Source organism: Xenopus tropicalis, chromosome 3 (assembly GCF_000004195.4).
Source record: "Xenopus tropicalis strain Nigerian chromosome 3, UCB_Xtro_10.0, whole genome shotgun sequence".
Classification (NCBI taxonomy): domain Eukaryota; kingdom Metazoa; phylum Chordata; class Amphibia; order Anura; family Pipidae; genus Xenopus; species Xenopus tropicalis.
The window spans coordinates 125,114,452-125,141,190 of NC_030679.2; the positions used below are offsets into that span (position 1 = coordinate 125,114,452).

Genomic DNA, 26,739 nt, shown 5'->3' on the forward strand with positions numbered 1-26,739 from the left:
GACGTATCTGGACCGTTACCTATCTGACGTCATCGCGAACCAACCGAAGGCGGGAAGTTTTTGAAACCTCAAAGCAAACCGGAAGTAGGAGATCAGGGCAGACACGGGGTATGTATGTGGGCAAAAATAAATGAGGTAATACGTTGTTAATTAATGTGTAACCTGTACTCTATACCTTTCATATATAATTGTTATATTGTGTTGTGTGAAATGTGTTGCGGTCGCGGTTATGGCTACTGATGCGTTCCTGTTGTAGTATATAGAACACCGATCTTTTTAAAATTGATCCTTTAACCCTAAGATCCTTCAGAAAACACTGACTAGACTCATGTGTTACTTATTACAATAGGGTCCATTGTTTACTCTAGGGATGTTATCCCTATATGTCATTAAAGGGGCAAAGTTTGCTTGGATACATTAAGGGTGAAGACACAGAGCTACTTAGTAGCAGCTATTTGTTATGGCTACTGAACACCCTGCCATAGACAATACTGAGAATTGCCTCTGCTAAAACACACATAGAGACAATTATCAGTAAAAGATTAGCATTGTTTTGTAGCTGTGACAAGTAGCTGCTACTAGTAGTTCTGTGTGTCTTCACTCTAACCTGTAGGAACCAATTCAATGTTTGCTACAGGTACATATAAAGTTACAGGTAATGGTGATAAATCTCCTATTGTGACACACACACACACACACATATATATATATAGTATAAAAAAGACCAGCAACTCCGGGATTTCTTGTGAAAAATCAAAACATGTATTCAAAGTAGCATAAACAGCCGACGTAACGTTTCGTTTTCGGCCCTGAGAAAGGTCCCAATGGGGACCGAAACGTTACGTCGGCTGTTTATGCTACTTTGAATACATGTTTTGATTTTTCACAAGAAATCCCGGAGTTGCTGGTCTTTTTTATACTATTGGAACCCTTTACCGAGCACCCGAGGTATGTTATGTAGCGGTGTGCCATCCTTTGTGTGTGTGTGTGTATATATATATATATATATATATATATATATAATATTATATATATGGGTTGGGTGTGCTACAAGTAGCAATCAAAATGCACAATTCAGTGGAGGTTTCTTACTTGAATGGTTGTAACATTTCACTATTAGTTGAGCCCTTACAATTGTTACAGAATGCATTTTCTAATTTGTTAATATAGAATTGCCCTTGAACTGTACTGCATACTGTCAAATATTAGGTACTGTTGCCCTGCGCTGGTAAAACTGGTGTGTTTGCTACAGAAACACTACTATAGACTATAAACAAAGCTGCTGTGTAGCCATGGGGGCAGCCAATCAAGCTGGAAAAAAGGAGAAAAGGCACAGGTTACATAGTAAATAACTCATAAGCTCTGTAGAATGCAATAGTATTTAATATTTTATCTCTCTATGTAACCTTTGCCTTTTTTTCCAGCTTGAATGTCTGCCCCCGTGGCTACAAAGCAGCTTATTTAAATGTATGTATATCTTTATTTATAAAGCGCTACTTATGTACGCAGCGCTGTACAGTAGAATACATTAATACAAACAGGGGGTTAATAAGATAATAGATAAATACAAAGTATAATAATAAATACAGCAGCAGTAAGTTAAGAGTCGAGGACACAAGAGGAAGGAGGTCCCTGCCCCGTAGAGCTTAAAATCTAAATAAACTATATTAGGGTTTCTTAAGCAAGCTCACTGGTTTTATCAATGCGGAGCATCAACACATTATATTTTAATTACTTTTTATATTTTGTGGGCAGATTTATCAAAATGTGAGTTTAAAGCTCTACATAAATACTCACTCTTGTTCAAGTCATTCGTATGGGATTTTTAGAAGCATATTTATTAATGGGTGAAAGTTAGAACTCACTATTTGATGAATACGCTTCTAAAAATCCAATAGGAATGAATAGAACATGGGTGAGTTTTTATGTATTAAAGGAACAGTAACACCAAAAAATGAAAGTGTATAAAAGTAACTAAAATATAATGTGCTGCTGCCCTGCACTGGTAAAAGTTGTGTGTTTACTTCAGAAAGTCTACTATAATTTATCTAAATAAGCTGCTATGTAGCCATGGAGGCAGCCATTCAAAGGAGAAAAGGCACAGGCACATAGCAGATAACAGATAAAACACAATTGTTTTCTACAGAACTTATCTGTTATCTGCTATGTACCCTGTGCCTTTTCTCCTTTTTTCCAGCTTGAATCGCTGCCCCCGTGGCTACACAGCAGCTTATTATATAAATTATAGTAGTGTTACTGTAGCAAACACACCAGTTTTGCCAATGCAGGGCAACAGTGCATTATATTTTTATTACTTTAAAGCTCTTTCATTTTTTAGTGTTACTGTTCCTTTAAGCTGTAAACTCACATTTTAATATATCTTCCCCTTGGTGTTACTGTTCCTTTAAGGGGTAAAGACACACAGAGTTACTAGAAGCAGTTACTTGTCATGGCTACAGAAACAGACAATGCTGATCATATACTGATAACTGTCTCTATGTGTGTTTTAGCATAGGCAATTCTCAGTATTTTCTATGACGGGGTATTTTCTGGCGTTTAGTAGCCGTGACAAGTAGCTGCTAATAAGTAGTTCTGTGTGTCTTCACCCCAAGGGTTAGGATTATAGCAGAGTGTGAAGTACAGTTAGCTGATCAGAGCAAGACCCTGCCTACCTGTGGTGGCACTAAAAAAAAGAAACCTACAATGTGTGTCTGCAGGAGCCAAGATCTCTCCAGGCTTCATTGTATGCATTACAATACGTTGGGCACATCTTTGTTGACCTGTATAGGCATTGAAGTGCAATTTAACTGAGCGAAAATGCAAACACTGTTAGTTAAAGACACTAATGACAATAAGAGATCTTTGCAATGCCCAGTTAAACATCTAATTACAAGCAAAATGCTATATTGCCATTACATTTGTCGGGTATTCTGTGTGCTTGTAAAAGGATACATTCTGTATATGTAAGGAAGGCTGATATTTGTCAAAACAACAAAATCTCTGTATAAGTTGTAGCTTGTAATTCTTTGTATTTTCTAGATAAGACAAAATGAGTACATCAACTCCTCAGTCAGGAGTGCGCAGAAAGCCAGCAACCCCAGACAGTGCTTTTCTGTCCCCAGCCACTAGGCCTCAGCCCGTCAGTGCGGCTGGTACTCCCACTCTGCAGAACTTTACTAGCAATGATGATGAACGGGAAAGGAAACTTCGGCGTATGTCCAGGGTCATTGACCTGCAGCTTAGCAATGCTGATTCCCCTGCATCTGCCATTTCACCAGCTCAAAGGTAATTGACCAGTTATCTAGTTTGTGTGTCTGCTTTAAGGGGCAAAAAAATAAACTCTTTCAGCTGAAGTGTTATAGTGGTACATTAACTTTTTTTTACTCGTGAGCCACACTCAGATGTAAAAATTGTTAGTGAGCCACACTCAGATGTAAAAATTGTTAGTGAGCCACACTCAGATGTAAAAATTGTTAGTGAGCCACACTCAGATGTAAAAATTGTTAGTGAGCCACACTCAGATGTAAAAATTGTTAATGAGCCACACAAGCATGAAAAAAAGTTCTTTGGGGATGCCACTGTGATTGGCTATATGGTAGCCCCATGGGGAATGCTAGCCTGGAGGAGGCTCTGCTTGGAGTAAAACTGTGTCTCTGTGCTTCCAAAACTTGCCTCCAAGCCAGAAATGTAAAAATGGGCACCTACTCTGAGGCCGCTGAGAGCAACATTAAAGGGGGTGGTGAGCAATATGTTGCCCACGAGCCAGTGGTTGGGGATCACTGTTATAGACGGACCTATTCTAAGCTACTTTTCATATGGTCGTTTTTTTGTGTTTTATTAGCCTTCCTATTCTGTTTATTAACAGTCTGCAAATAAAAACGCCAGCTAGTTGTTGGGTCACTCAATTTTATTGTTGTTCTTATTTTTTTATTGATTATTTTTTGTTCAGGCTCTATAGTTCCCATTCTGACATTCAAACTGCTGCCTGGGGTAATTATACCTTGGTAACCAGCTACCAATCCAGATGTGAGGCCCATGAGCCTTAGAACAGAAAATTTAAATTAAAAAAATTGACTATATCCATATTGCCTTAGGAAGCTAATGTTCTCACCAACCCCTAGGAGTAAATTAGTGCTACTGCAGGGAATGTAGTTTATTGTATACAAAGCTGGACAGTTTCAACTAAGTTGGCACACTTGTCATTTCAGAATATAAGCTCTGTATATGTATGTTTTTATTCCATTTCCTTCTTAACATGCTGAGACTTTATGCTTATGTCTCAGAACAGAAATAAAACAAGCAATGGTATCTAACCGAATCCTAATTAGCATATGCTTCCGTGTTAACATGACAAAAAGTCATGTGATTTTTTTGGAATCAAATATGATTCAGCCGAATCCGAAAAAGGCTGAACCCTGGCTGAATACTGAACAGAATTCTTGATTCGGTGCATCCCTAAAAGAAAGGTTAAAATCACTGGGGGTGCCAAGTTGTTTCTAGTGTTGAATGAAGGAGTGTGTATGGCTAGTTCTAAAATCACTAAAGAATTTATATACCAGTCTCTAATTCAAACCACTCCCTGGGAATTTGGACCCTAGCAACAGTATAACTGCTAAAATTCCAAACCAGACCGCTTCTGATCAAAAAGTGAATAATTTTAAAAAAAAAAACACAAATAAAAAATAAAGACCAGTTGCAAGTTGTCTCTGTTGTCAACATCATACTTAAACTAAACTCAAAGGTGAACAGCCCCTTTTAAAATAATTCCACACATTCAAGTGGTAGTAAAAGACAAAACTCTTGTATTAAAGACATTCCTGGACAATTATTGGTTATGTATTTGTTGAAATTCTACAAAAAAGAAACATGTTCATGTCATAATATAAATGTGTTATTTTTTTTTTTGTTTTTTTTAGCAGGGGAATAGATACTCCAACATCTCTACTGCCCAAATTAAGCAACACGCAGATTTCAGATCATTATTCCACCTGCATTAAGCTGTCTCAGGAGAATGTGAGCATTTTACTAATTTAATCTGAAAAAGTCTCTCCTGAAATACTGTTCTAGTTAATTGCTTTGTAAAAATATACGCAGTTTACTGTCTTTTACTTTTATGACTTATTTTTCCCGCAGGATTAGAAGTATTAATTATTTACCATTTTACTTTTAACGTTATTAAGGGAAAAATTGGGGGATGATACAGTTAAAATAATTGTTTTTCTCTTTACATGGACCTGCTATGTCAAAGTAATTTTTACTTCTTTTCTGCAGTGGTGCGCAAACATTTAACGCTTTACTTATAGCAATATTAAATCTTTCTCAGAACTTTTTCTCTATTATACTTTGAGAATATCTATAGCACCTTAGAATATGCACTTGTTGGTCTAAAGCTGACCTATAAGGGCAGACCCATAGTTTGTGGCCATAGGCTGAGTTTAGAGTCTCTGATAAATTAGAAATATTGTATATGCAGGCTATTTTTGGACAGATGGTTAGATGTGTTCTCCTTTAATCATCTTTACTGTCAGCAGTATTGTGATAACATGGGCTGTTTGCTTTATACTTTGTAATGGTTGTGCTTAGCCATCTTATTGTAAGCAATGTTGTAGCTTAACTATCCTATTGGGTCTTCAGTTGCTTTGGTTTGACCTTGTAAAACTGTTCTTCCACAGAAAATAACAACTAAGAATGCTTTCGGGTTGCATTTGATTGATTACATGGGTGACATCTTGAAGCATAAAGACAGCGAATTAACTAACTTTAAAGTAAGTGAACTTGGCTCTCACAGATGCAACTGTTGCTTAGTATTAAAATTTCACACATTCAGTGCTCATTTTGCCTTTTGCTTTTGACACTTGATTTTAGGTTGCAGCTGGGACTCTGGATGCCAGTGCCAAAATATATGCAGTGCGAGTCGATGCTGTTCATGCAGATGTCTACAAAGTGCTTGGTGGGCTAGGAAAGGAATCTCAGGCAACTGAGGACACAGACAACCAGGAAATAGGTAGCATAATGTTATCTGTTTATTTTATATAGCAGAATACATTTTACATAACTCTTTAAAACTACAGTGATGAAATTCACATATATAAGAGAAGCTGATGAAAGCCCAAGAGCCATCAGGCGATAATTAGAATATAAAGTAATCATTTCATGTAGTTAAAGACAGTTACATCAATCTCTGAATGAATGTAAGTTGAAAAGTTGCTTAGAATTACATATTCATTCATTATCCAAGAGCTGCTATTCTGTTCGCTAAAAGATACACGCAAGTCATGTTAAGATCAGAACAAATGTTTTAGGCTGGTGAACAATGGCTTCACTAGTTTAAGCCTGATGATACAGTGTTAAAGAAAATGTTAACCCTCAAAAACAAATTAATGTTACACTGCTCAGAGCACTTTTCTAAGCACTTGTACAGTAATACATATTTTTTTTCTAGATTTCAAGATACACTAAAAAATTAGATTTAAATAACAGTGCTGCCTGCTTGGGTAGTTCTGCTGACATGACTGGCACTCTGGGCAGTATTTCAGATCAATTTGCTGTGTAGAACCCTGCTCTGAGCAATTTTACATTCATTGGTTTGAGGGTGTACGTTTCGTTTAAATGAGTGGCTTTCTTCCCAATATAAATTAAAACCAGCTCTTATTGTCTCTCAGAAAAAATAATTGTAACATATCTTTTCATATGTCTCTTCATATTTTTGTTTAAAACTTTCTTATTGATGCTTCAGAGTGTTATTAAATCTCAGGAGCCATGTTAGCTGTATTACGTCCAATTTACCCACAGACTACTCCACAGAAATTTCTTTCATCATGCAAGTCCTTTCAGGACTTGATGAGGGAAACTGACATAAAATATGTAGTGTATCCACTACCCTGAATAAGTTCATTTGCAGTTAAAGGATAAGTCAACCCAAAATATAATTTTTGCCTAATAAAAGAAAACATAATTTGCAATGGTTTTTTATTAATTGCAATTAGATGTAGTCTTTGCCAGTTCTTTTCTAGTCTCTGCCCTGGTGACTTTTTGAAACAATGTAAGACAAGGCAGCAGCTTGACAGACCTGTCTCAGGGGGATGAGGCCTTTGCAACATTGTTTATAAAGTAACTACCAGGAGTTCAGCAAAAGCTGCTTTCAACTGCATTACATTTACAAATTTTTAAAGCACTTAAATTTTTCATTAAATTCACATTGGAAAGTTCCTTGGACTTATGTTTTCTTTTATTAGGCAAACATCCACACGTCACCTTTTTATTCCTGATAAAAAGGTGACGTGTGGATGCACATTAACAGTGCTAAGGATTTTGCACATAGAAATATTTTCATAACATCTGAACTAGCAGCATTAAGCAGGGCCCTGAGGGATGCACATGGAGCAGTGACAGCCGGACCTCTGTGGCAAGTCTTTTGCAGTGAAGCTTGAAGGAGAGCAGTGGTAGCAGCATAGAAACATAAAGTTCCTATTAGTTCAGGTAGCTGAATCCTTCAGTAGAGGGTCAGGGAGAGCTGTTATCTTGTTACCTGTCAATCTGGGGGCAGGCTGATTAGCAGCTACTGTCTCAGTTTTAAAGTTACATTTTTTTTATGGATCTCTGTACAGGCACCAATAATATTTTTTATGCAAGCTCGTTTTTAAAAAATGATATAACACCATGTGACTTGCTTCATGTAGATAATTCAAAAGATCCTCAGGACAGAAAGAATCAGAAGAAGAGGAAACGTTCATATAAAACAATTGAGAGGAATCTGAATAACATAAACCGTTCAGAAACAGAACGCAAGAGTGAGGTATTTGCTACTTTTCCTTTATTTTACATATTACATTAACTCAAATATGCCTTTTTGGAAGTACAATTAAAACCCCATACATTATTAGGCTAAATATCTACCTAATCACTTACCTCATACACATGGATTACTGTCCCATCCTTTTGAAAACAGGGCCATCTGGCAGCAAACGTTTATGCCTCCGAATACAGATTCACTGAAATTGTCTATCCTACACAAGTGCATGGGGGTGGAGAGGGTACTTATAGCGTAAGGTCACTGACTGCTCAATGTCACCAGCACCAATGATAGGTCCAACCAAGGTCAGAAAAATATTAAATATGAAGGACCAGCGTTAGGTTTCATTCAGATGTGTGTATGTATATAGATACATAATGTAAACACAGCCTGTGTATATAATTAATCCCTCTGTCTAGGCAAAAGTTGATTTACTCTGTATTATATAGTCTTGGGCTGGGATATTTGTGTTGCATGCAGATTCCATCAAGCCAAACCCTCTTGTCCAGTCTGCACCTTAAAGGGGTAGTTCACCTTTAAATTAACTTTTAGTATTATGTAGACAGTGATTACAAGACAATTTGCAATTAATCTTAATTTTGTATGGCTTTTGATGAATAATACTTTATATTGGATGATGAATAAAAGAATAAAGTTGTAGCCTTATAGAGTTCTTTGCTGCTGGGTCCAGTGACCCTTAACAACCAGGTAAAATTTCAAGTTGCAAGCTGGAAAGCAGCAAAAGCAATGACAAATAATTAAACTCTAACATAGAAGAACCAGTTGAGAATTACTAAGTATAGAACATGCTACAACATACTAAAAGTTATGTTAAAGGTGTGCAGGCATATAGGCATAAAGGCAAATGTTTCACAGAAGCTTGTGTACTTCAGATTTTTCCTAAATGTCTTCTTTACAGGTTGACCCACTCTTCCAGAAGACAGCTGCCTCTTTTGATGAATTCAGTACTGCTGGTGTCTTCCTCTCCACTCTGAAATGTCACAGTTATCACAGCGAGTTGCGCTTTGATACAGACGTCAGGCCACTTTCAACAACAGAGGAGACAGAGCCACCTAGTCCTGGTTCTGCCGACAGTACAGAACTTAAACGTATGTTTCCTTTTAGCAGCAACAAAATTATACTTGGCAAGTTCCCAGTCTCTATGAAGCAATTGTAACATGTATCCTATCTAATAACCTCTGCTGCTTCAATGACAATGTCAGCACTTTTGTTTATGGTTTAGGGCACTCAGTAATGTGTATATTTATATCTCCTGGGAAGTGTTGTGGGGTTGTGCTTTGTTGTTAGCATTATATAGTTTAAGGCCTGATGGGCTAATTTAGGACTATAGGTTGATATGTATGTATATGTATATTTCAAAATCTGGCACCCCTTCTTTATCCAAAAGCCTTTGGAAGTGGCAATCGAAGTGCTTCTGTCTACTCTAATACAAATTCTACAAAAAGATTTACCCTGTGGTTTTGGTGTGAGCACAAATCCCATAATTTACAGTTTATCACTGATTTTGCATGGTATGAACTTGTTTTGTTATGCTAATGCTGTTATTGTCAGATGTTTTGCATTGTTACCTCTCTGCTTCTTTGGACAGCCCTGATTTTACAGTGTGTGGAAAAGCGGCCAATATGTCCATCCCTGTCTGGGTTCCGCTTCATGCAGTGGAACAGTGATGCCCAAAATGAGGTATTTTTAATATATATGGCATTAAAATAAAATTTTTTTTATGATATACAATTATTTGATGTCTCAACACTTTTATTATCTGTTGTCTCATTGCTCTGCTTGCTTGAAAGCCTCAGATCTTAACATTCTATTTTGAGGCCTTTTCCTGTTACCCTTTACTTGTATGATTCATTTGCATCCATGATCATAGCCAATATTTTCTTCCACAGAACTTATCACTGTTAATGGACAAGTTTAAAAAGAGTGACCACGTCTTTGACATAAATGCAGAGGTAGAGGATGACTTTGCAGAGTCAGAAGCCCCGGTAGCTGATGATTTTGATGCAGATGTTTGTGATGGGATGGATGCTGGAGATATCAGAGAGTTTGCTGAGCATCGTGAGGCTTGCAGGTCGGAACGAAAAAGGTATGTTCATTTTTATTATTAATGATAGAGATTATTGGTAATTTGTGTTCCTTGAATTTTCTAAAGAGGCAAATATTAATCTCAACCAGCTCTCTTTATAGACCACAACTAACTCAAATTGGAAATGGTGACATTGGTACCATGTGCCTCCAACTGTCTTCGTGTCCAGGGGAGTATTCCTATTTCAGCCCCCGTACCATGTCCATGTGGGCAGGCCCCGAGCATTGGCGTTTCCGTCCCCGTCAGAAAGGTAGGTGTGTTTTACTTTTTTTTTCTACCGCAGATGAACTCGGAGCACCACTTATTAACGATTTGCTGTTGTGCCTATAGCCAGCACAGACTCGGACCAACAGAAGGTCAAGAAGGCAAAGAAAGTATTTGAATTAAATTTTGAAGATGACGTTGACTTTGAAGTTCATTTTCGAAAAACCAGAGTGAGTGATCACTTGACAATATTTTAAGAGACTTCTCCCCTCTCATCTACTTGATCTCTTTATCTAGTAATGTGTGTTTCTTCTTTTAAATACATTTTTACTAGTTTTGCACAAATTCCATAATACATAAAATTGATAAAAAGTCAATTGACTAAATCCTGGATTTAGAGATGTTTAGAAATTATCAAGGGCAGCATTTGCCGGGTTTCCATTGTAGACAACATACATGATAATTGTAGCCTGCCCTTTAGAAGTTATATGGACTAATTTCAATAGTATCTGCACGATGTGCAGCAGTATTCACCTGCTTGTCCAGTATCATATTCCCAAACCAATTATATGTCCTGATACTTTTGTACATATCATATATATATTGCTCACACAAACAGACAAGCCTGTTTAATTAGAAAGTTATTGATCTAGCCAACCTTCACATCTAGGTTCTGTTTTAAGACTATTTTCTCTCCCAATAGCTTGGGGGACACAGGGACAATGGGTATAGCTCCACCTGCAGGAGGCAGGACACTAGGTAGGAAATTAAAAAAAAAAAGAGACTCCTCCCTCTCCAGCTATACCCCACGGCGCAGCCTCTATAGCTTCAGTTTTTTCTCCTAGTGTCAGGAGGTAGGACCAGGCTCACTGCCTGCACCTAGGTCAGAAAGTCCAGGATTAGCCTGGACACTTGGGGGGGTTGATCTAGACCTCATCTGTAGGTTCCATTCAGATCCCCCCTCCACCGCTGGATACTCCTTGGGGCCGATAAGTCGCTGCGGCGCTGGCCACCTAGCAGCATTCCTACCCTCGCCAGGGGGATAGATGGCTAGCCAAGGGAGCACCCACCTGGGGGGCAGATCCGGGCCGCAGCGGTAAGTAAGCGCTTACTACAGCAGCGCTGATGGTACTCCCATCCCCCCCCTACCGTCCACCGGGCCTTTCCTATCCCGAAGCGCCGGGGGCCCCCACTTCCGCATTTGAAATGGGCGCGCACAGGCCTGCGCTCCCATTGGCCAACACTTCCTGCTCCGCCGTCGCGCTCCCTCCGTCATACCGCCCGCCCACCAGCGCTTTCTCCTTCGCGCCGTTTCTCACCAGTTCTCTGGCGCAGCTCCTGGGGAGAACACGCATCGCGGCGCAGGGACTCTGCAGCGGTATCGCTCTACCTGTAGGTAGGCTGACTCCCTTTTCCACTTGCTTATCCCTGCAGCGCAGTCTCTCCTGGGGCACTATTGGGGGCAAATATGGCGGAGGGCAGCAAGCAGCTATTCCCTCGGGGCCCAGCCTCTTTGGCTAATATTAAGTTCCTGGCCTGTGCCAATTGCAAAAAGCGCCTGCCCACTGGGCATAAGGAACCCCTTTGTGAGGTTTGCAGACCTTCTGAAACTGCCTCTGCAGCCCCTCAGCCCTTGGCCTTGGATCATTCTGAGCCCTCAGGTTCTGGTGCCCCTCTGCCACCAGACCAGGTTCCCACAGGCCCAGCTGCCACTAATCAGCTTGCCCCTGACTGGGCCCTCCAACTTTCTAGCGGTATTCCCAGACTAGCGGATTCCCTTAACAAGCTATTGGCAAAGCTAGACGCTACTAAACCTACTGCACATAAGCGTCATGCACCTCCTTCATCTGATGAGGAGAGCGACACTCCATTTACGGCTAATTCACCACTTCAACCAGAAGCATCTTTAAGTGAGGGTGAGCTTTCTGGTGATTCGGATATGTTGGGCGAAGACCTGCCCAAGTCATCTTCAGAGGAAATTGAGGCCCTCATCACCTCTGTCATAGATACCCTCAATCTAGGGGATTCCTCTAATTCTGCTGACGCCTCTAAGCTCCTTTTCAAGAGGCAAAAGAAACAATCCGTATGCTTTCCCTCACACGCACAGCTAGATAATATTGTGCAATCTGAATGGGATAACCCTGAGAGGCGATCTCAGTCCAACAAACGTTTCCAGCGTCTCTATCCCTTCCCGCAGGAAACCATAGATACCTGGTCTTCCCCTCCAGTCGTCGATGCTCCGGTGTCGCGCCTCTCCAAAAACACGGCCCTTCCTGTCCCTGATGCGTCCTCCTTCAAGGACGCAATGGACAAAAAATTGGAGGGGTTCTTGCGCTCGGCCTTCTCCGCTTCTGGGACAGCCTTGCGCCCTACCTTCGCCGCCGCTTGGGTAAGCAGGGCAACCCAGTCCTGGACCCAAACTCTCCTGGACAGCATTCTGTCGGGAGTTCCCAGACAGGAACTCGTCCCCATGGTGTCCCAGATCAAAGAGGCTAACTCCTTTATCTGCGAAGCAACCCTTGATGCCGCCCAATTAACCTCTAGGGCCTCGGCCCTTACAGTGGCCGCTCGCAGATCTCTTTGGCTCAAACTTTGGTCTGCAGACCTTTCTTCCAAAAAATCCTTAACTTCCCTCCCCTTCAAGGGTAAGTTACTCTTCGGTACAGAATTGGACAAGATCATCAGCCAGGCCACAGGCGGGAAGAGCACCTTCCTCCCACAGAACAAGTCCCGGCCTTCCTTTCGCAGGGGGAGATTTTTTCGTGGCTCCGGATACAGATCCTCCAAGCCATCCGATTCCTCCCAATCTTCATCCTCCCGAGGCAAATTCAACAACAAGCCTCGCTCCGCCTGGCAGACCCGGAAACCCACTCACAAACAGACGGACAAGTCCACTTCTGCATGACTACCCGTCCGTCTCCTTGCTGCAAGCCCCAGTAGGGGGGCGGTTGCAGCTCTTCCGTGCTCAGTGGCAGACTTATGCCCAGGACTCCTGGGTTTGCGAGGTCATAACACGAGGTTACCACCTCGAATTCACAGCCCCCCCTCCTCACCGCTTCTTCATGTCCAGAACCCCCGGGGACCCTCGCCTCCTCCAGGCTTTTCAGACGGCAATCCAAGACCTACAGGCTGCCGCAGTAATATCCCCAGTACCTCCGGCCGAGAGATTTCAGGGATACTATTCCAATCTTTTCCTCGTTCCCAAGAAGGACGGGTCCTTCCGACCGATTCTCGACCTCAAAGGCATAAACAAATTTATTCGCTACACCAAGTTCAAAATGGAATCTCTGCGCTCAGTCATCGCGGCCATGGGCCCTCAGGAATTCCTCACCGCACTGGACGTGAAAGATGCCTATCTTCACGTCCCCATCTCCCCTCGCCATCAGAGATACTTGCGCTTTGCCTACCGCAACCTACACTTCCAGTTCATGGCCCTGCCGTTCGGCCTCTCTTCAGCCCCGCGTGTCTTCACGAAGATCATGGCGGTTACTGCAGCAGTCATCAGGTCCAGGGGGGTCTCAATCACCCCCTACTTGGACGATCTGCTTATAAAGGCGCCGTCCTTCCAGACAGCGGAGGAGCATCTCCGTCTTTCCATGAGCATTCTACAAGACTTCGGCTGGAAGATCAATCTTGCCAAATCGTCACTCCATCCAAACCAAGTGATGACCTTTCTAGGACTGACCTTCGATACCAGAGCCCAGAGACTCTTCCTTCCCCAGGAGAAGGTGCTTCGCATCCAGGACCTGGTCCGGCTGCTCCTTGCGTTGCCCCGGCCATCCCTCCGGTTCTGCATGAAGGTACTCGGATCGATGGTGTCCTCCATCGAGGCCGTACCATTTGCGCAATTCCACCTCCGCCTCCTGCAGTGGAACATCCTTTCAGTATGGCACAGGAACAGGAGCCTCTCCCAACAGACCCGGCTCTCCTCAAAGACCAGGGCGTCCCTGCGGTGGTGGCTCAACACTCCCAACCTCACGCGCGGTCGTTCTCTTGCGGAGCCCACCTGGCGCATCCTCACGACCGATGCCAGCCTATCTGGCTGGGGAGCAGTACTAGAGGGACGGATAGCCCAGGGCTCCTGGTCCCATTCGGAATCCCTGCTCCCCATCAACATTCTCGAACTTCGGGCCATCCGCCTCGCTCTGATCCATTGGCAGACTCTGCTCAACGGCCAGTCGATCCGTATTCAGACGGACAATGCCACCGCAGTGGCCTACATCAACCACCAGGGTGGGACAAGGAGCCACCAAGCCTTCACGGAGTCCAGCCACATCTTCCGGTGGGCGGAACTTCATCACACCCTTCTCTCGGCCATTTACATTCCCGGGGTAGAGAACTGGGAGGCCGACTATCTCAGTCGGCAAACAATGGACCCGGGGGAGTGGTCCCTCAAGATCAGCGTGTTCCAAGCTCTCACCCAGAGGTGGGGCACTCCAGAAGTGGACCTAATGGCCTCTCGCATCAACCACAAGCTTCCTCGATACCTGGCGCGATCGAGGGACCCTCGTGCAGAGGCAACGGATGCCATGACAACCCCTTGGTCCTTCAACCTGGCATACATCTTTCCCCCATTGCCCATGCTCCCTCGAGTCATCAAAAAGATCAAACGGGAAAAGGTGAGGACCATCCTCGTTGCCCCCTACTGGCCACGCCGGACTTGGTTCTCAGACCTCCTGTCTCTGTCTCAAGAAGAGCCGTGGCATCTACCTCAGGATACGGACATCCTATCTCAAGGTCCCTTCCTCCATCCAAACCCAAGGTCCCTGCATTTGACGGCCTGGCTACTGAATCCCTAATCCTTCGGAAAAAAGGGTTCTCTGAGCCTGTGATCAAGACACTCCTAGCGGCACGTAAGCGGGTATCTTCGCAGGCCTACCACAGGGTCTGGAGGATCTACCGGGACTGGTGTTCCCTGGAACACGTCCCCTTCCAGACCTTTTCGCTCCCAACCATTTTGAATTTTCTCCAGGCTGGCCTCGACAAGGGCCTATCCCTGGGCTCGCTCAAGGCCCAAATTTCCGCTCTTTCGGTCCTCTTCCAGGAGCGTCTTGCCCTTCTGCCGGACATCAGGACCTTCATGCAAGGCGTCACGCACATCAGACCGCCCTTTCGATATCCTTGTGCCCCCTGGGACCTTAACCTAGTCCTAAGGGCTCTGCAAGAGCCTCCCTTTGAGCCCCTTGCATCCATTCCCATCATCTGGCTCACTCGTAAGGTGGTTTTCCTTCTGGCCATCTCGTCTGCCCGACGCGTGTCCGAGCTGAGCGCGCTCTCCTGCAAATCTCCCTTCCTCATCTTCCACCTGGACAAGGCGGTACTGCGTACTGTACCGTCCTTTCTTCCCAAGGTGGTAACCAAGTTTCACATCAACCAGGAACTGACCATTCCCTCCTTCTGCCCCAATCCCAAGTCGCCGAAGGAAGTCGCTCTCCACTCATTGGATGCAGTACGTGCTCTCAAATACTATGTCCACCGCACGGAGGATATCCGCAAGTCTGACGCCCTCCTGGTCATTCCCTCGGGCACCCGTCTCGGGCAACCTGCCTCTAAGTCCACCATCTCCCGGTGGCTCAGAGAAACCATTAGGGGAGCATACATATCCAGAGGAAAACAGGCTCCCCAATTGATCAAGGCTCATTCCACCAGATCTGTCAGTACCTCCTGGGCGTTCAGAAACCAAGCCTCAGCTGAGCAGCTGTGCAAAGCCGCCACGTGGACCTCCATCCACTCCTTTGTGAAATTCTATAAATTTGACGCCTTTTCTGCAACTGACGCACGCTTTGGACGCAAGGTACTGCAAGCAGCGGCAGTCTAATTCCGACTCCGCTTCCTGCCCACCTCTTATTGGCTCAGGGGACTGCTTTGGTATGTCCCCATTGTCCCTGTGTCCCCCAAGCTATTGGGAGAGAAAAGGAGATTTTGTGTTACTCACCGTTAAATCTCTTTCTCCTCAATGGCTTGGGGGACACAGGGCTTCCCTCCCCGGAAGCGGAACTCTCCTTGCGCCTTCTGCCATTTCTTCGGTTACATTGTTGTAAAGTTATAAAGTTTATATTGTTATAAGGGTTACTCTAGTTACCTCCTTGTTAGACAAAACTGAAGCTATAGAGGCTGCGCCGTGGGGTATAGCTGGAGAGGGAGGAGTCTCTTTTTTTTTTTAATTTCCTACCTAGTGTCCTGCCTCCTGCAGGTGGAGCTATACCCATTGTCCCTGTGTCCCCCAAGCCATTGAGGAGAAAGAGATTTAACGGTGAGTAACACAAAATCTCCTTTTCTTTACCTTATGGTCAATATCTACAATATATTCAAATTGGTGTAGGGTTAAAAGTAGGGTTAGAATTTAGATTCAACTGTAGAAGCTCTGGCTTTGGTTTAAGTTTATCAAACAAATAGTTGGTTGTACAATGTATCCCTGCAATATACAAAAACACTTGTATCATGCGACTGCAGTGATATCAGCAGCTAGATTCAGCCCGTGTATGGCCACCTTAAGAGGCACTCTTTCAATCTTTGGGCAGAAATAATGCAGTGCCACCATATGGTGGTTCAGATGGACTTTGGTGTTTTAACCCATCTTACTTATGTAACCAGCTTGTTGCTGCGCTGCACAATTGCCCAGAATGATTCAGATGATATTTAAATAAAGTATGTCCTATAAAGTTACCTGTTAGGCTTGTTGAGATCACCTGGAATAGCCCTATTTTACAATCAGTAGTAAATTAACAGAAATGTTCATATTGAGCATAGTATCTGTTTATTAGTTCTGTAGCATTATTTTAATAAGTACTTCAATTTATTTTTTTAAGGCTGCTACCACACTTACAAAGTCCACACTGGAAAGTCAGAATAAGAAGTCAACTACTCTGCCTGCAGACTTTCATTATGATCCCGACAACATTGCACGGATGAGTTTGAGACCAAAAGACAGGGTAAAGTCTTGAAACTTTGACCTTTAGTTTCATTTGATTTTGTGCATAAAAATCTTTGTTTATTTCATAAAATAATTTCTGCAGGTTTCTAAATAAAGGGCTTATACAGGGTATATGCAAAGTCTGTATGCCTGCTTTTTCTTTTACCAGATAAGAAAGACAACTGTTCAAGACTCTGTTTCTGAGACTGAAGATGACATTGGTGAATATGATTACAATAATCCCAATGATACTTCCAACTTTTGCCCAGCCCTTCAAGTGAGTGGGAATCCTGAACTGAATTTCACTTTAGTAATGTCTTCATCAAGCTTGTATATGTTGTGACTAATATTTTCCATGTAGGCTGCAGACAGTGATGATGATGATGATGATGGGGCATTTTTGGGGCCGGAGTCCAACAGTGCTGGCTTTTCTGCCGAGAACCAGTTGAACATCACAAGTTATGGCGAGTCGAATCTCGTGGCAGAACCACAGAAAGTGAGTAAAAAAAGAAAAATCCCTGAAGCCAAAACAATATAAGGATGTCAGCAGCACTTTGATCCCTGTAAAATATGACAGACTGGTTGGTATTAAAACCTGCCTATACAGAGTTGTATGGACTTTGACTACATCTAATATCTTCCTTCAGGTTAACAAAATAGAAATTCATTATGCCAAAACTGCTAAGAAGATGGACATGAAGCGTCTTAAGAGCAACATGTGGAGTCTGCTAGCTAACTGCCCTGAGTCACAGGAAGAGGTACATTGGACTGGTAATATCTTATATAAAAAACAAAGTAGTTTTCTAAAAGTAGTATCTAGGCCAGTGATCCCCAACCAGTGGCCCACGAGCAACATGTTGCTCCCCACCCCCTTTGATGTTGCCCCCAGTGGCCTCAAAGTACGCGTGCCCATTTTGAATCTCTGGCTTTGGAAGCAAGTTTTGGCATCACAGAGACAGTTTTACTCCAGCAGGCCACATGGGGCTACCAAATAGGCAATCACAGCCCTTATTTGGCTTCTCACCAACACCAACAACTGTGCAGAGGAAGTTAAGTTCAAACACCTAAAGTATGCAATATGTTTCTCATGTACAGATGCCAAGTTCAAAAAAAGAAGAAATTGATGCTGCATTAATAACTGATGAGAGAATATTCAGCAGTGTCACCCATGACTTGCAGAAAAGGTATTTTGGTCATACTTTCTTTAAGATTGTTGCAAAAGCAGTTTCATTCCTATGTAAAAATCAATTTATTTTTGTTTGTTAAATTTCCCTGTAGGTTACCTCCTGTGATGGCTCAGAATCTCTCAGTCCCCCTGGCATTTGCTTGCCTCCTGCATCTGGCTAATGAAAAGGTGAGTAAATGTAATGAGACTGCACAAGCTGACCTTACTAATGAGTGCAATGACAAATAATCCCTATGTTCTTTTCCTCTTCTTCAGAATTTAAAGTTGCAAGGAATGGACGATCTATCAGATGTACTTATAATGCAAGATGACTAACTATTGGCATGGCCTCTGAATTCGAGTCTCCTGGAGGAATTGTCAAGAGCGAACAAATAACACCTTTAAGAAAAGATATATATATTTTTTTTTTTTTAAAAATGACTTTGGCCTTTTTTGCATCTGTAGGAGGAAAAAAATGTAGTTTCCACAATGAAACTGAAAATATTTTTCATATATATGTAAATAATGTATTTATCTCAGAATAATACATGTAGTTTTTTTTAATCCCTTCCCATTTATAGCAGCCAGGATAAAATAAAACCCAAAATAAGCCAAAGATGTGTTATTTTCCTTAAGTATATTTTTAATTTACATTAATTAGAATGAATATTTACAGTTTTGAGTGTTATATTCAGATATATATATTTATATTCAGGTATATATATTTTTCCATTTGTTGTTATCAAAGGAAGAATCGTGATGTGCGTCTCTGATAATCCTTGCATGGATGTTTTCCGGTCTTTTGGATTTGCTGCTGCCTTTCTGCAAACTCTGCATCTAGATTCTGAAAGACATATTAACGTTAGTGTGTATGTGCTGGTTTAACTACTGTCACACGTAGGCCTGCGAATAAACACAGGCCAAGAAACTGCCACAATGCTTCTAAAAGTTTATTTGCCTGCACTTGGAGCCACCGCATTGGTCTGTGTAAAGGCACCCAGAGTGGATTTTTAGCACAGAACTACGTACATACAGTTCTGTGCCAAAATCTGCTCCATATACCAATACAATGGCTCCAGAAAGGGCACATAAAATAGTGTAGGGGGAATTCTTGCCCTGCATATCCGCAGACCAAGAATCGCCCGCAGTAGCCTCAGGATGGATGATATCAATGTACATTTGAAAACAATGGCAAAAACAGAGTCACCTCTTTACTCAGCCTCAGGCGTTCTTTCCATTGTTCAGATTCCATACTGTGCTCTGCATCTAGCTTCTGCAACTTCTTTGTCTCCTGTGCTTGCAGTGTTTGTATCTTCTCTTCCTGAGAAAAGCCAAAAACAATAGAATAAAAAAAAATACAATAGCCTTGGGGGGGACCCTTTTGATACACTGAAGATATTGGAATATCGTGAGCCTTGCAGTGTAAAATAAGATAATTGCTTAGTATATGAAAGTTGGCATTTTAGGCATGAGAAATAAAAAGGTATTGCCTTGGCTTCCAATAGCAGTATGCTACCAGCTCTTGGTAAGACACTGGGATCCAGAATCAAATGACCACGTCTATAACAGCACACCCTCCAATGTGCTGAGTGTCAAACTGGGCCACCAGGACACTGGGAAAAAACCCAGTGGGCCCTGTCAGCCTAGACCCCGACCCTTGCCGGTGTTTCCCCGGCTGACTGTTCCTCCCCTGACAGGGGAGGACTTTTGTTGCGGGGACCCTGCAGGGGATGCGGCTGGCGGTGGCAGCCGCGGTGGGCCCTGCACCCCCCAGTCTGACCCTGAATGCTTTCTGTTCTATCTTGTAGCCGTTAGGAACAAGCTATTATTTTCATGGGGTTCCAGGAGAGCCAAGGACATGTGAGGAGTAAACAAACGTTGTTGTCTCTGCATGGTTTAAGTGAGGAAGATTTCCTTCAGTTTTTCCTTTCTATGGCACCCTCTAGTGTAGGTACACTCTTCACAGATACAAATCTGCCCATCAAATGACTTCATGGGGTGGTTCACCTTTAAATTAACTTTTAGTATGATGCAGTCATTCATATTCTAAAACAGTTTGCAATAGGTTTTCATTTTTTTTTATTTCTGGTGTCTTAAATTATTTTGTTTTTTGTTCAGCAGCTTCATTGTGGAATTGAGCAGCTATCTGGTTGCTAGGGTTAAACTTACCCTAGCAACCCGTCAGTAGTTTGAATGATAGACTCTGGGAGAGCCATGGAATAGAAAGATTTGTAATAAAAAGTAACAATAGTTAATTTGCAGAACAATAGTTGGGCTGAATAGGACATTGTATAGCATATTAAAAGTTATCTCAAAGCTGAACAACCCATTTAAGGCTGACATACTTAAACGTTTCAACTTCTAAAAATAATCCATCAGTCTTTATATACCAGGCTACTGCCATCCGCACAGTGCCAGCCTGTGTGCAGACGCAAGAAGTAGATTTTGATGCAGAAACACAAAAGTTTTCAGGCAGAGATACAGCCTCATGAGACAATAGGCAGGTCCGGACTGGGATTCAAAATAGGCCCTGGCAATCCAAGTACACAGAGGCCCAAACAGCCCCCACCAGCCCAATAAATAGTGACTGTCTATGGCATCTTACAGCAGCCCCTCTGGCATCTGCCAGGATCTACAGATTCAGTCTGGGCCTGGCAGTAGCCATAGGATATAGTGGGCACAGGCCAGCCAGAAACCCACAGGTTAGGTGCTACTACTTTAAATACAGGAATGGGGTCCGTTATTCGGAAACCCGATATCCAGAAAGCTTAGAATTACGGAAAGACTGTCTCCAATCGACTCCGTTTTAATCAAATAATTCAGATTTTTAAAAATAAAACAGTGCTTTGTATTTAAACCCAACTAAGATATAATTAATCCTTACTGGATGCAAAAAAAAAAAATCCTATTGGGTTTAATGTTTAATTGCTTTTTTAGTAGACTTAAGACTTTAATCCAAATTATGGAAAGACCCATTATGTGTAATACCCTTGGTCCCGAGTATTCTGGATAACAGGTCCTATACCTGTACTCGCAATTTCCCCCCACCCTCTCCAATGATGTCATACATGGGTATATAAAAAAGCACGGCATGTTAGTTTGGGATTGGCTTTACTAATAGGATAGTGTCAAATAGGGCTTTTATTATGCCTGCAGAGAAAAAGCAGACACAAACCTATAGGAACCTGGCTGGATTTTTTTCTGGTACTTCAGTTGTCTTTCAATGTAAGTTTGTAAATTTACTTTCCCTTTCGCTGTTTTTTTCCAGGAACCTTTAGTGCATTGTTTAGCGGTGACGAAAGCCGTAATATCCTCTTTTCCTTTTGAATTTGTGCTGTGAGTCAGTCTGGGAAAATCCAGGGAGGGAATATGATATCACGAGATCAGCACTGGAAAGTAGAATCCCCTTGAGAATGGTAACAGATGGTCTTTCCTGTCCACATGTGCTCCGCTAATATATACTGAGCATTATGCACACAAAATACAGCAGCACGTAGCTTTCTGCCCACAACAGTTTGTCATCCCTTATCCAAAGGATTCTCTCTTGAATTTTGTGAGAATTTTTCTTTCTAAAACAGTGCCAATTTCTTTCATTTAAAAATGATGAGATATATATATATATATATATATATACATATATATATATATATAGATGTAATTCTCTTCACTGCCTTTTCATTCCTTTGTTCGTTTGCTTGTTTTTATTAAACCTAAGGCATTCATTTAGAATCAAACGTATGCAGTGGATCAATAAATACAGGCAGAGCTGAACAAGTGCTGAAAATTTAGTCTGATTGGATGCAGACCTTCCCCTATTGAGATCACCGTGTATAAATCCTTACTCTGCATACTGCTTAGGGTATGTTGCTTTTACAAACAGTTTGTAACAATACTATGGTGGTACAAGTACAGAGAAGGGGGAGGAAGGAATTAAAATAGCAATTTATGATCAAATACTGATCAATTATGAATGCACCACCCACTTAACTATTGATACTAAGAAGTAACGGGTTGGTGGATAGGAACAATCAAATTTGATTACCAAATATATATGAATCACCAATTATCTATCTATATATATATATATATATATATATATATATATATATATATATATATATATACATACATAAAGAAACAGAGAGCTGCACACATGCGGACTATAGGAAAAAACAAAACATATTTATTGAAAAAGATCCGACGTTTCGAGCACTAACAGTGCTCTTCCTCAGGGACAAACCTGGTGTTAAAGTTGAACCTCCTGTCCAATCAGAAAGCAGTTCTGCGCAAAGAGACAATTTTTTTGCCAACTTCATTGTCAACAGGATCAGGTCTGTGATACACTGCCCAGTATTGGGCTCCTTGCATCCAGCAGTACATAGGCAGTTGGCTTGTTCAGCTAACATAATCCAGCCCTACCATGAACCCAAACATTTGGAACCAAAGGCAAATCCAGTCCTAGGCCAAGCCGGTGAGGAGCCCTGAGCAACCAGGCCTGCCCCCTATATTGCAATGCTCTATTTCAAAGGTAATAGTCATAATAAACTACTTCTCTGCTGTAGGAATAAAGCCCAGTGCATAGTTGTTTCACTAGAGTGAAGTCCAGCTGAGCTATTATAATTGTTTTCATTTTTTGTCTTTTGTTTAAACTTTAGGCTAAGGAATGTTTGTAGTTTCTTTAACAAATAAAATAAAAAAGTCACAATAACATAAGTTTAGTTATAGCTTTAGACCCAAACCTGAACATTCTTGCTGGCAGTGCCAGGCTTGTCTGGCCAATAGGGTAGCGCAGCAGCTTCCTAGCCATAGTACTTTGGTTTGTTCTCAAAAGCAGACACCATATTTATATGGCTGTAACATTGCTGAGCTTTGGCAGTGATGTACGTTGTGTTCTTTCAATTAACATGGAAATATATAAGTGTATTTTAAACAGAGGAGTTTGAAGGATCTATATACCCACTCCACAGCCCCAATTATAGTGATAGACAACTTTTATATTGTATTTCTTTAGGAAAATTTACATTCAACAAAATTTTATTGAACAAACTACGGATAATCACTGAATTATCCAAATCCAGTGAGTTTCTGCTTGTGAAAATCTGCTCATGATCAACAGGCTGAGCTCATTGTTTCCTGACAGCCACTAGTGGGAGTTAGCTCCCTGTTTTACCTATATTGTGTGTGTGTATTACATCTTATCATCACCTTATGTAACCATTCCCACTGTTATCATTATAATGATATACAGCAGGGGTCCCCAAACATTTTTACCCATGAGCCACACTCAAATGTAAAAAGAGTTGGGAAGCAACACAAGCATGAAAAATGTTCACGAGGGTGCCAAATAAGGGCTGTGATTGGCTATTTGGTAGCTCCTATGTGGGCTGGCAGCCTAAATGAGGCTCTGTTTGGCAGTACAAATGGTTTTTATGCAACCAAAGCTGCCTCTAATCCAAGAATTCAAAAAATAAGCACCTGCTTTGAGGCCACTGAGATCAACATCCAAGGGGTTGGGGGGCAACATGTTGCCCCCGAGCCACTGGCTGGGGAACGCTGATATACAGTATATATCACCAGTATATCTGGTCATTATTTTCATTTACTGCATATAGCATAAATATGAAATATACGCTAATAGCTATTTTACCTGTATCTGCTGTAGTTCATTGCATGTTTCTTCTAGATGTTGCTGAAGCTTCTTCATTTCCTCCTCTTGTCTCTGCTGCTGTCTCTGAGTCTCTGATTTCTGATAGGCCGTCTCTTGCAACAAGAACTAGAAAAAATTAAAAAAAATAAATAAATTGCGTTCAAGGTGAGCTCATATTTTAACTCCTGATTAGTATAACTAAGATAGATTTATGGCTGTATTCAGATGGTATGTTGTGTGAAAAACAAGAATGTGCCAGCGCATTATATTCTTGTAAATATAGAAGTTATGTGCTTAAAAAAGTGTTTTGGGGATGATTTATTGAAATTTTATCCAAAACCCCTAATAGTCCAATCATTTGTTCCCTTCATGCTGCTCCCTGTGCAGGGGGCTGCACTGTAGGATAGGAGCCAATCAGCAGCTAGGCAGACCTGATAGAGAACTGCAGCCTGTTGTTGCTTGTGTGACTACAGGGCTGTGATTGGTTAGTCCCCCTGCTTTGCTTCTGGCAGGGGATGTTAGGACACGCCCTCATTTAAAGCACAAACAGGAGCTGTAGCAGATATATAGGGAGCTCCAATAAAGGGGCCATTTTAAAAGATAATAGTTTTTAGCCCAGAGAGAAACCAGCACCATACAGTATATTATTCATTATTGTCTGCAAGATTGGAGGGGATTTTGGTTATGCTATGTGTCTCCTTTAACAGGAATGGGCGGATTGATTTTCTGTAGTATGTACTTGTTACCTGTTTACTTCTCTCCTTCTGTTCAGATGCACTCAGCCCTTGACTTTTAACCCTTTCCTTAAACATTGCCTGGCGAGCCCTGGCCTCAGTGCGCTGGGCTTTCTGCCACTGAGATCTCTCCTGCGTATGTTTGCTCTTCATGTCATCTACCAGTAGGCTCTGATAATGCTTCAGCCTCTCCATGTCCTGTAGGAATAACAAGGACAAATTCTTTCCTAGAATCACATTGTAACCCAAAAATTGCTATTGAAGATTTACTATATTTCTCAGATGTGGGGGCTCCTTACACATTGCCAGTGTAAAACAGATAATAAAATATTCATCTAATTGCTCTGTATTTCATTTATTTTAATATATCCCTTCAGGTCAGTATCCCCCCATGCATTGTCTCAGTCAAGTACTTTAGCAACATTTGCTTTATATGACTGCTAAATACAGAATATTGGCAGTCACATCTTCAGGCATCTGCTCATTCATCAGACTCTGCCCATGGCATACCTGGGGGTTAAAGGCAAACTCCACCCAAACACAACTTTTTTTTGAAAAGTAAATATAACTTCAAGCAACTTTGCAATTAAAAATATGCAGCATTTTCATGATTCTTAATGTTTCTTATCTTGAAACCCATTATCCAGAAAGTTCCAATTTACAGAAATCCCATCTCCCATAGACTCCATTATAAGAAAATTATTCTAATTTTTAAAAATGATTTTCTTTTTCTCTGTAATAATAAAACAGTACCTTGTACTTGATCCCAACTAAGATATAATTAATCCTTATTGGAGCCAAAACAATCCTATTGGGTTTAAATTATGTTTATATGATATTTTTGTAGACATAAGGCATGGAGATCCAAATTACAGAAAGATCCCTTATCTGTAAAAGCCCCGGGTCCTGAGCATTCTGGATAACAGGTCTTATACCTGTAATATGGTTTGGAACAGTTCCCTAAGCCCCGCCCACTGTTCCCCTGCTGATCTGGCTGACTACTTTGAGACTCAAAAAATGTAACAGTAGTCGATTGTCCTCAGCCTGCCTCCTCCCAATCCCACAATTCCCTGCACATGTGATGTCAATTAGGAAAGGAACATCACAGTGCAATGCATTGTGGGTTATGTAGTTCCTCCATACTATCAGTAAGCTGTGGAGAAGTTGTTACAATGTGAAACATCAATGTTTTAGTCCCTCCTCCCTGCCAGGATTTCAAATGATGCAGAAAGAGAAGAACTGTTTTGTAGCTGGATTTCAGCATATACAATGGTATTTATTCCTACTTTTTGAAGGAACAAATTACAGTGATAGGTATATTAGGATTATCTGTGTTGTGTGGGGCTCATTCGAAAGCTGGAGTTCCCCTTTAACTATGATAATATGGGAAATGTTCTGTTCATACCTTCTCATGCCTCTTGCGCAGCTGTTGCCTCTGTAAGCTGTGCTGCTCAGTAATGTGCTGTCGGAAAAGCTGATATTTCTCCTGTAAATGCCTTTCCTCCAGCTTCAGGATCACTGAATTACGAGCTGCAGAAATCGATCAGGCAAACAATGTCATTTGAAAACATTGCAAATAATTATCTGACATAACCAAATCTCATCATATATATGTAACTGGAAGCAGCTGATGCGTTGTCATTAAAAAGTTGTGTTTCAAACTGTTTTATTGAAAATTTGCCCCAAATCCCTACGCGCTGCTCATATCGCTTCCACTTCCTGCTGACTGAATTCTCTGGATGTGCAGGGGGGCGGCGGCACCCAGCACACTGCACTGTAGGATAGGAACCAAGCAGCAGCTAGGCTGACCTGATAGGGAACTGAAGCCTGTCTTTGCTTGTGTGAATGCAGGGCTGTGATTTGTTACTCCCCTCTTACTGTGCTCCTGGCAGGGGCCATTAGGACACACCCATCTGTCATTTAAAACACAGACAGGGGTCAAAGATGATCTATAGGGAGCTCCATTAAGGGGGCCATTTTTAAAAATAATGATCATTTTTAGCCCAGAGAGAAGCCAGTCCAGCACTATATATTATTCATTATTGCTTACAAGATTTTTACCAAACTTATATGTCACCTATAAGAGATTGGTTGCTTTCCAAACATATAACAATATCTCATTTAGCAAATTTCACTGAATGTAATGTTTTCCAATCCTGTCGCGTGACCTGCTTTAA

General features: G+C 41.7%; 2 protein-coding genes across 4 annotated transcripts in view; one reads left to right on the forward strand and one right to left on the reverse strand.

Moving 5' to 3' along the window:
* Positions 1-19,115, forward strand: ncaph (non-SMC condensin I complex subunit H). Of its 3 annotated transcripts, none has more exons than XM_031897854.1 (18): positions 1-108; positions 3,040-3,285; positions 4,917-5,013; positions 5,673-5,765; positions 5,866-6,004; positions 7,680-7,795; positions 8,712-8,901; positions 9,402-9,493; positions 9,703-9,899; positions 9,989-10,149; positions 10,230-10,333; positions 16,913-17,035; positions 17,186-17,293; positions 17,378-17,512; positions 17,664-17,774; positions 18,112-18,200; positions 18,295-18,370; positions 18,458-19,115. In XM_031897854.1, the coding sequence occupies exons 2-18, from the start codon at positions 3,050-3,052 to the stop codon at positions 18,515-18,517; spliced, it is 2,127 nt and encodes a 708-aa protein (XP_031753714.1). In that variant the 5' UTR covers positions 1-108; positions 3,040-3,049; the 3' UTR covers positions 18,518-19,115.
* LOC100485970 (STE20-like serine/threonine-protein kinase) overlaps positions 18,802-26,739 on the reverse strand; it is a 26,703-nt gene continuing 18,765 nt past the window's right edge. The window contains exons 14-18 of the mRNA XM_018092669.2: positions 25,968-26,092; positions 24,575-24,760; positions 23,829-23,954; positions 19,389-19,502; positions 18,802-19,025 (exon numbers count right to left, since the gene is read on the reverse strand). Coding sequence (XP_017948158.2) covers positions 18,924-19,025; positions 19,389-19,502; positions 23,829-23,954; positions 24,575-24,760; positions 25,968-26,092 — 653 coding nt within the window. The 3' untranslated portion in view covers positions 18,802-18,923. The remainder of the gene's footprint in view (positions 19,026-19,388; positions 19,503-23,828; positions 23,955-24,574; positions 24,761-25,967; positions 26,093-26,739) is intronic.

What these genes read in the sequence shown, in the direction of transcription:
- ncaph (XM_031897854.1), top strand. Translation starts at nt 3,050, where the DNA reads ATGAGTACATCAACTCCTCAGTCAGGAGTGCGCAGAAAGCCAGCAACC. An exon ending in TTTCCGTCCCCGTCAGAAAG is followed by an intron (nt 10,150 to 10,229) that starts GTAGGTGTGTTT and finishes TTGTGCCTATAG; the next exon opens with CCAGCACAGACTCGGACCAA. An exon ending in TTCATTTTCGAAAAACCAGA is followed by an intron (nt 10,334 to 16,912) that starts GTGAGTGATCAC and finishes TATTTTTTTAAG; the next exon opens with GCTGCTACCACACTTACAAA.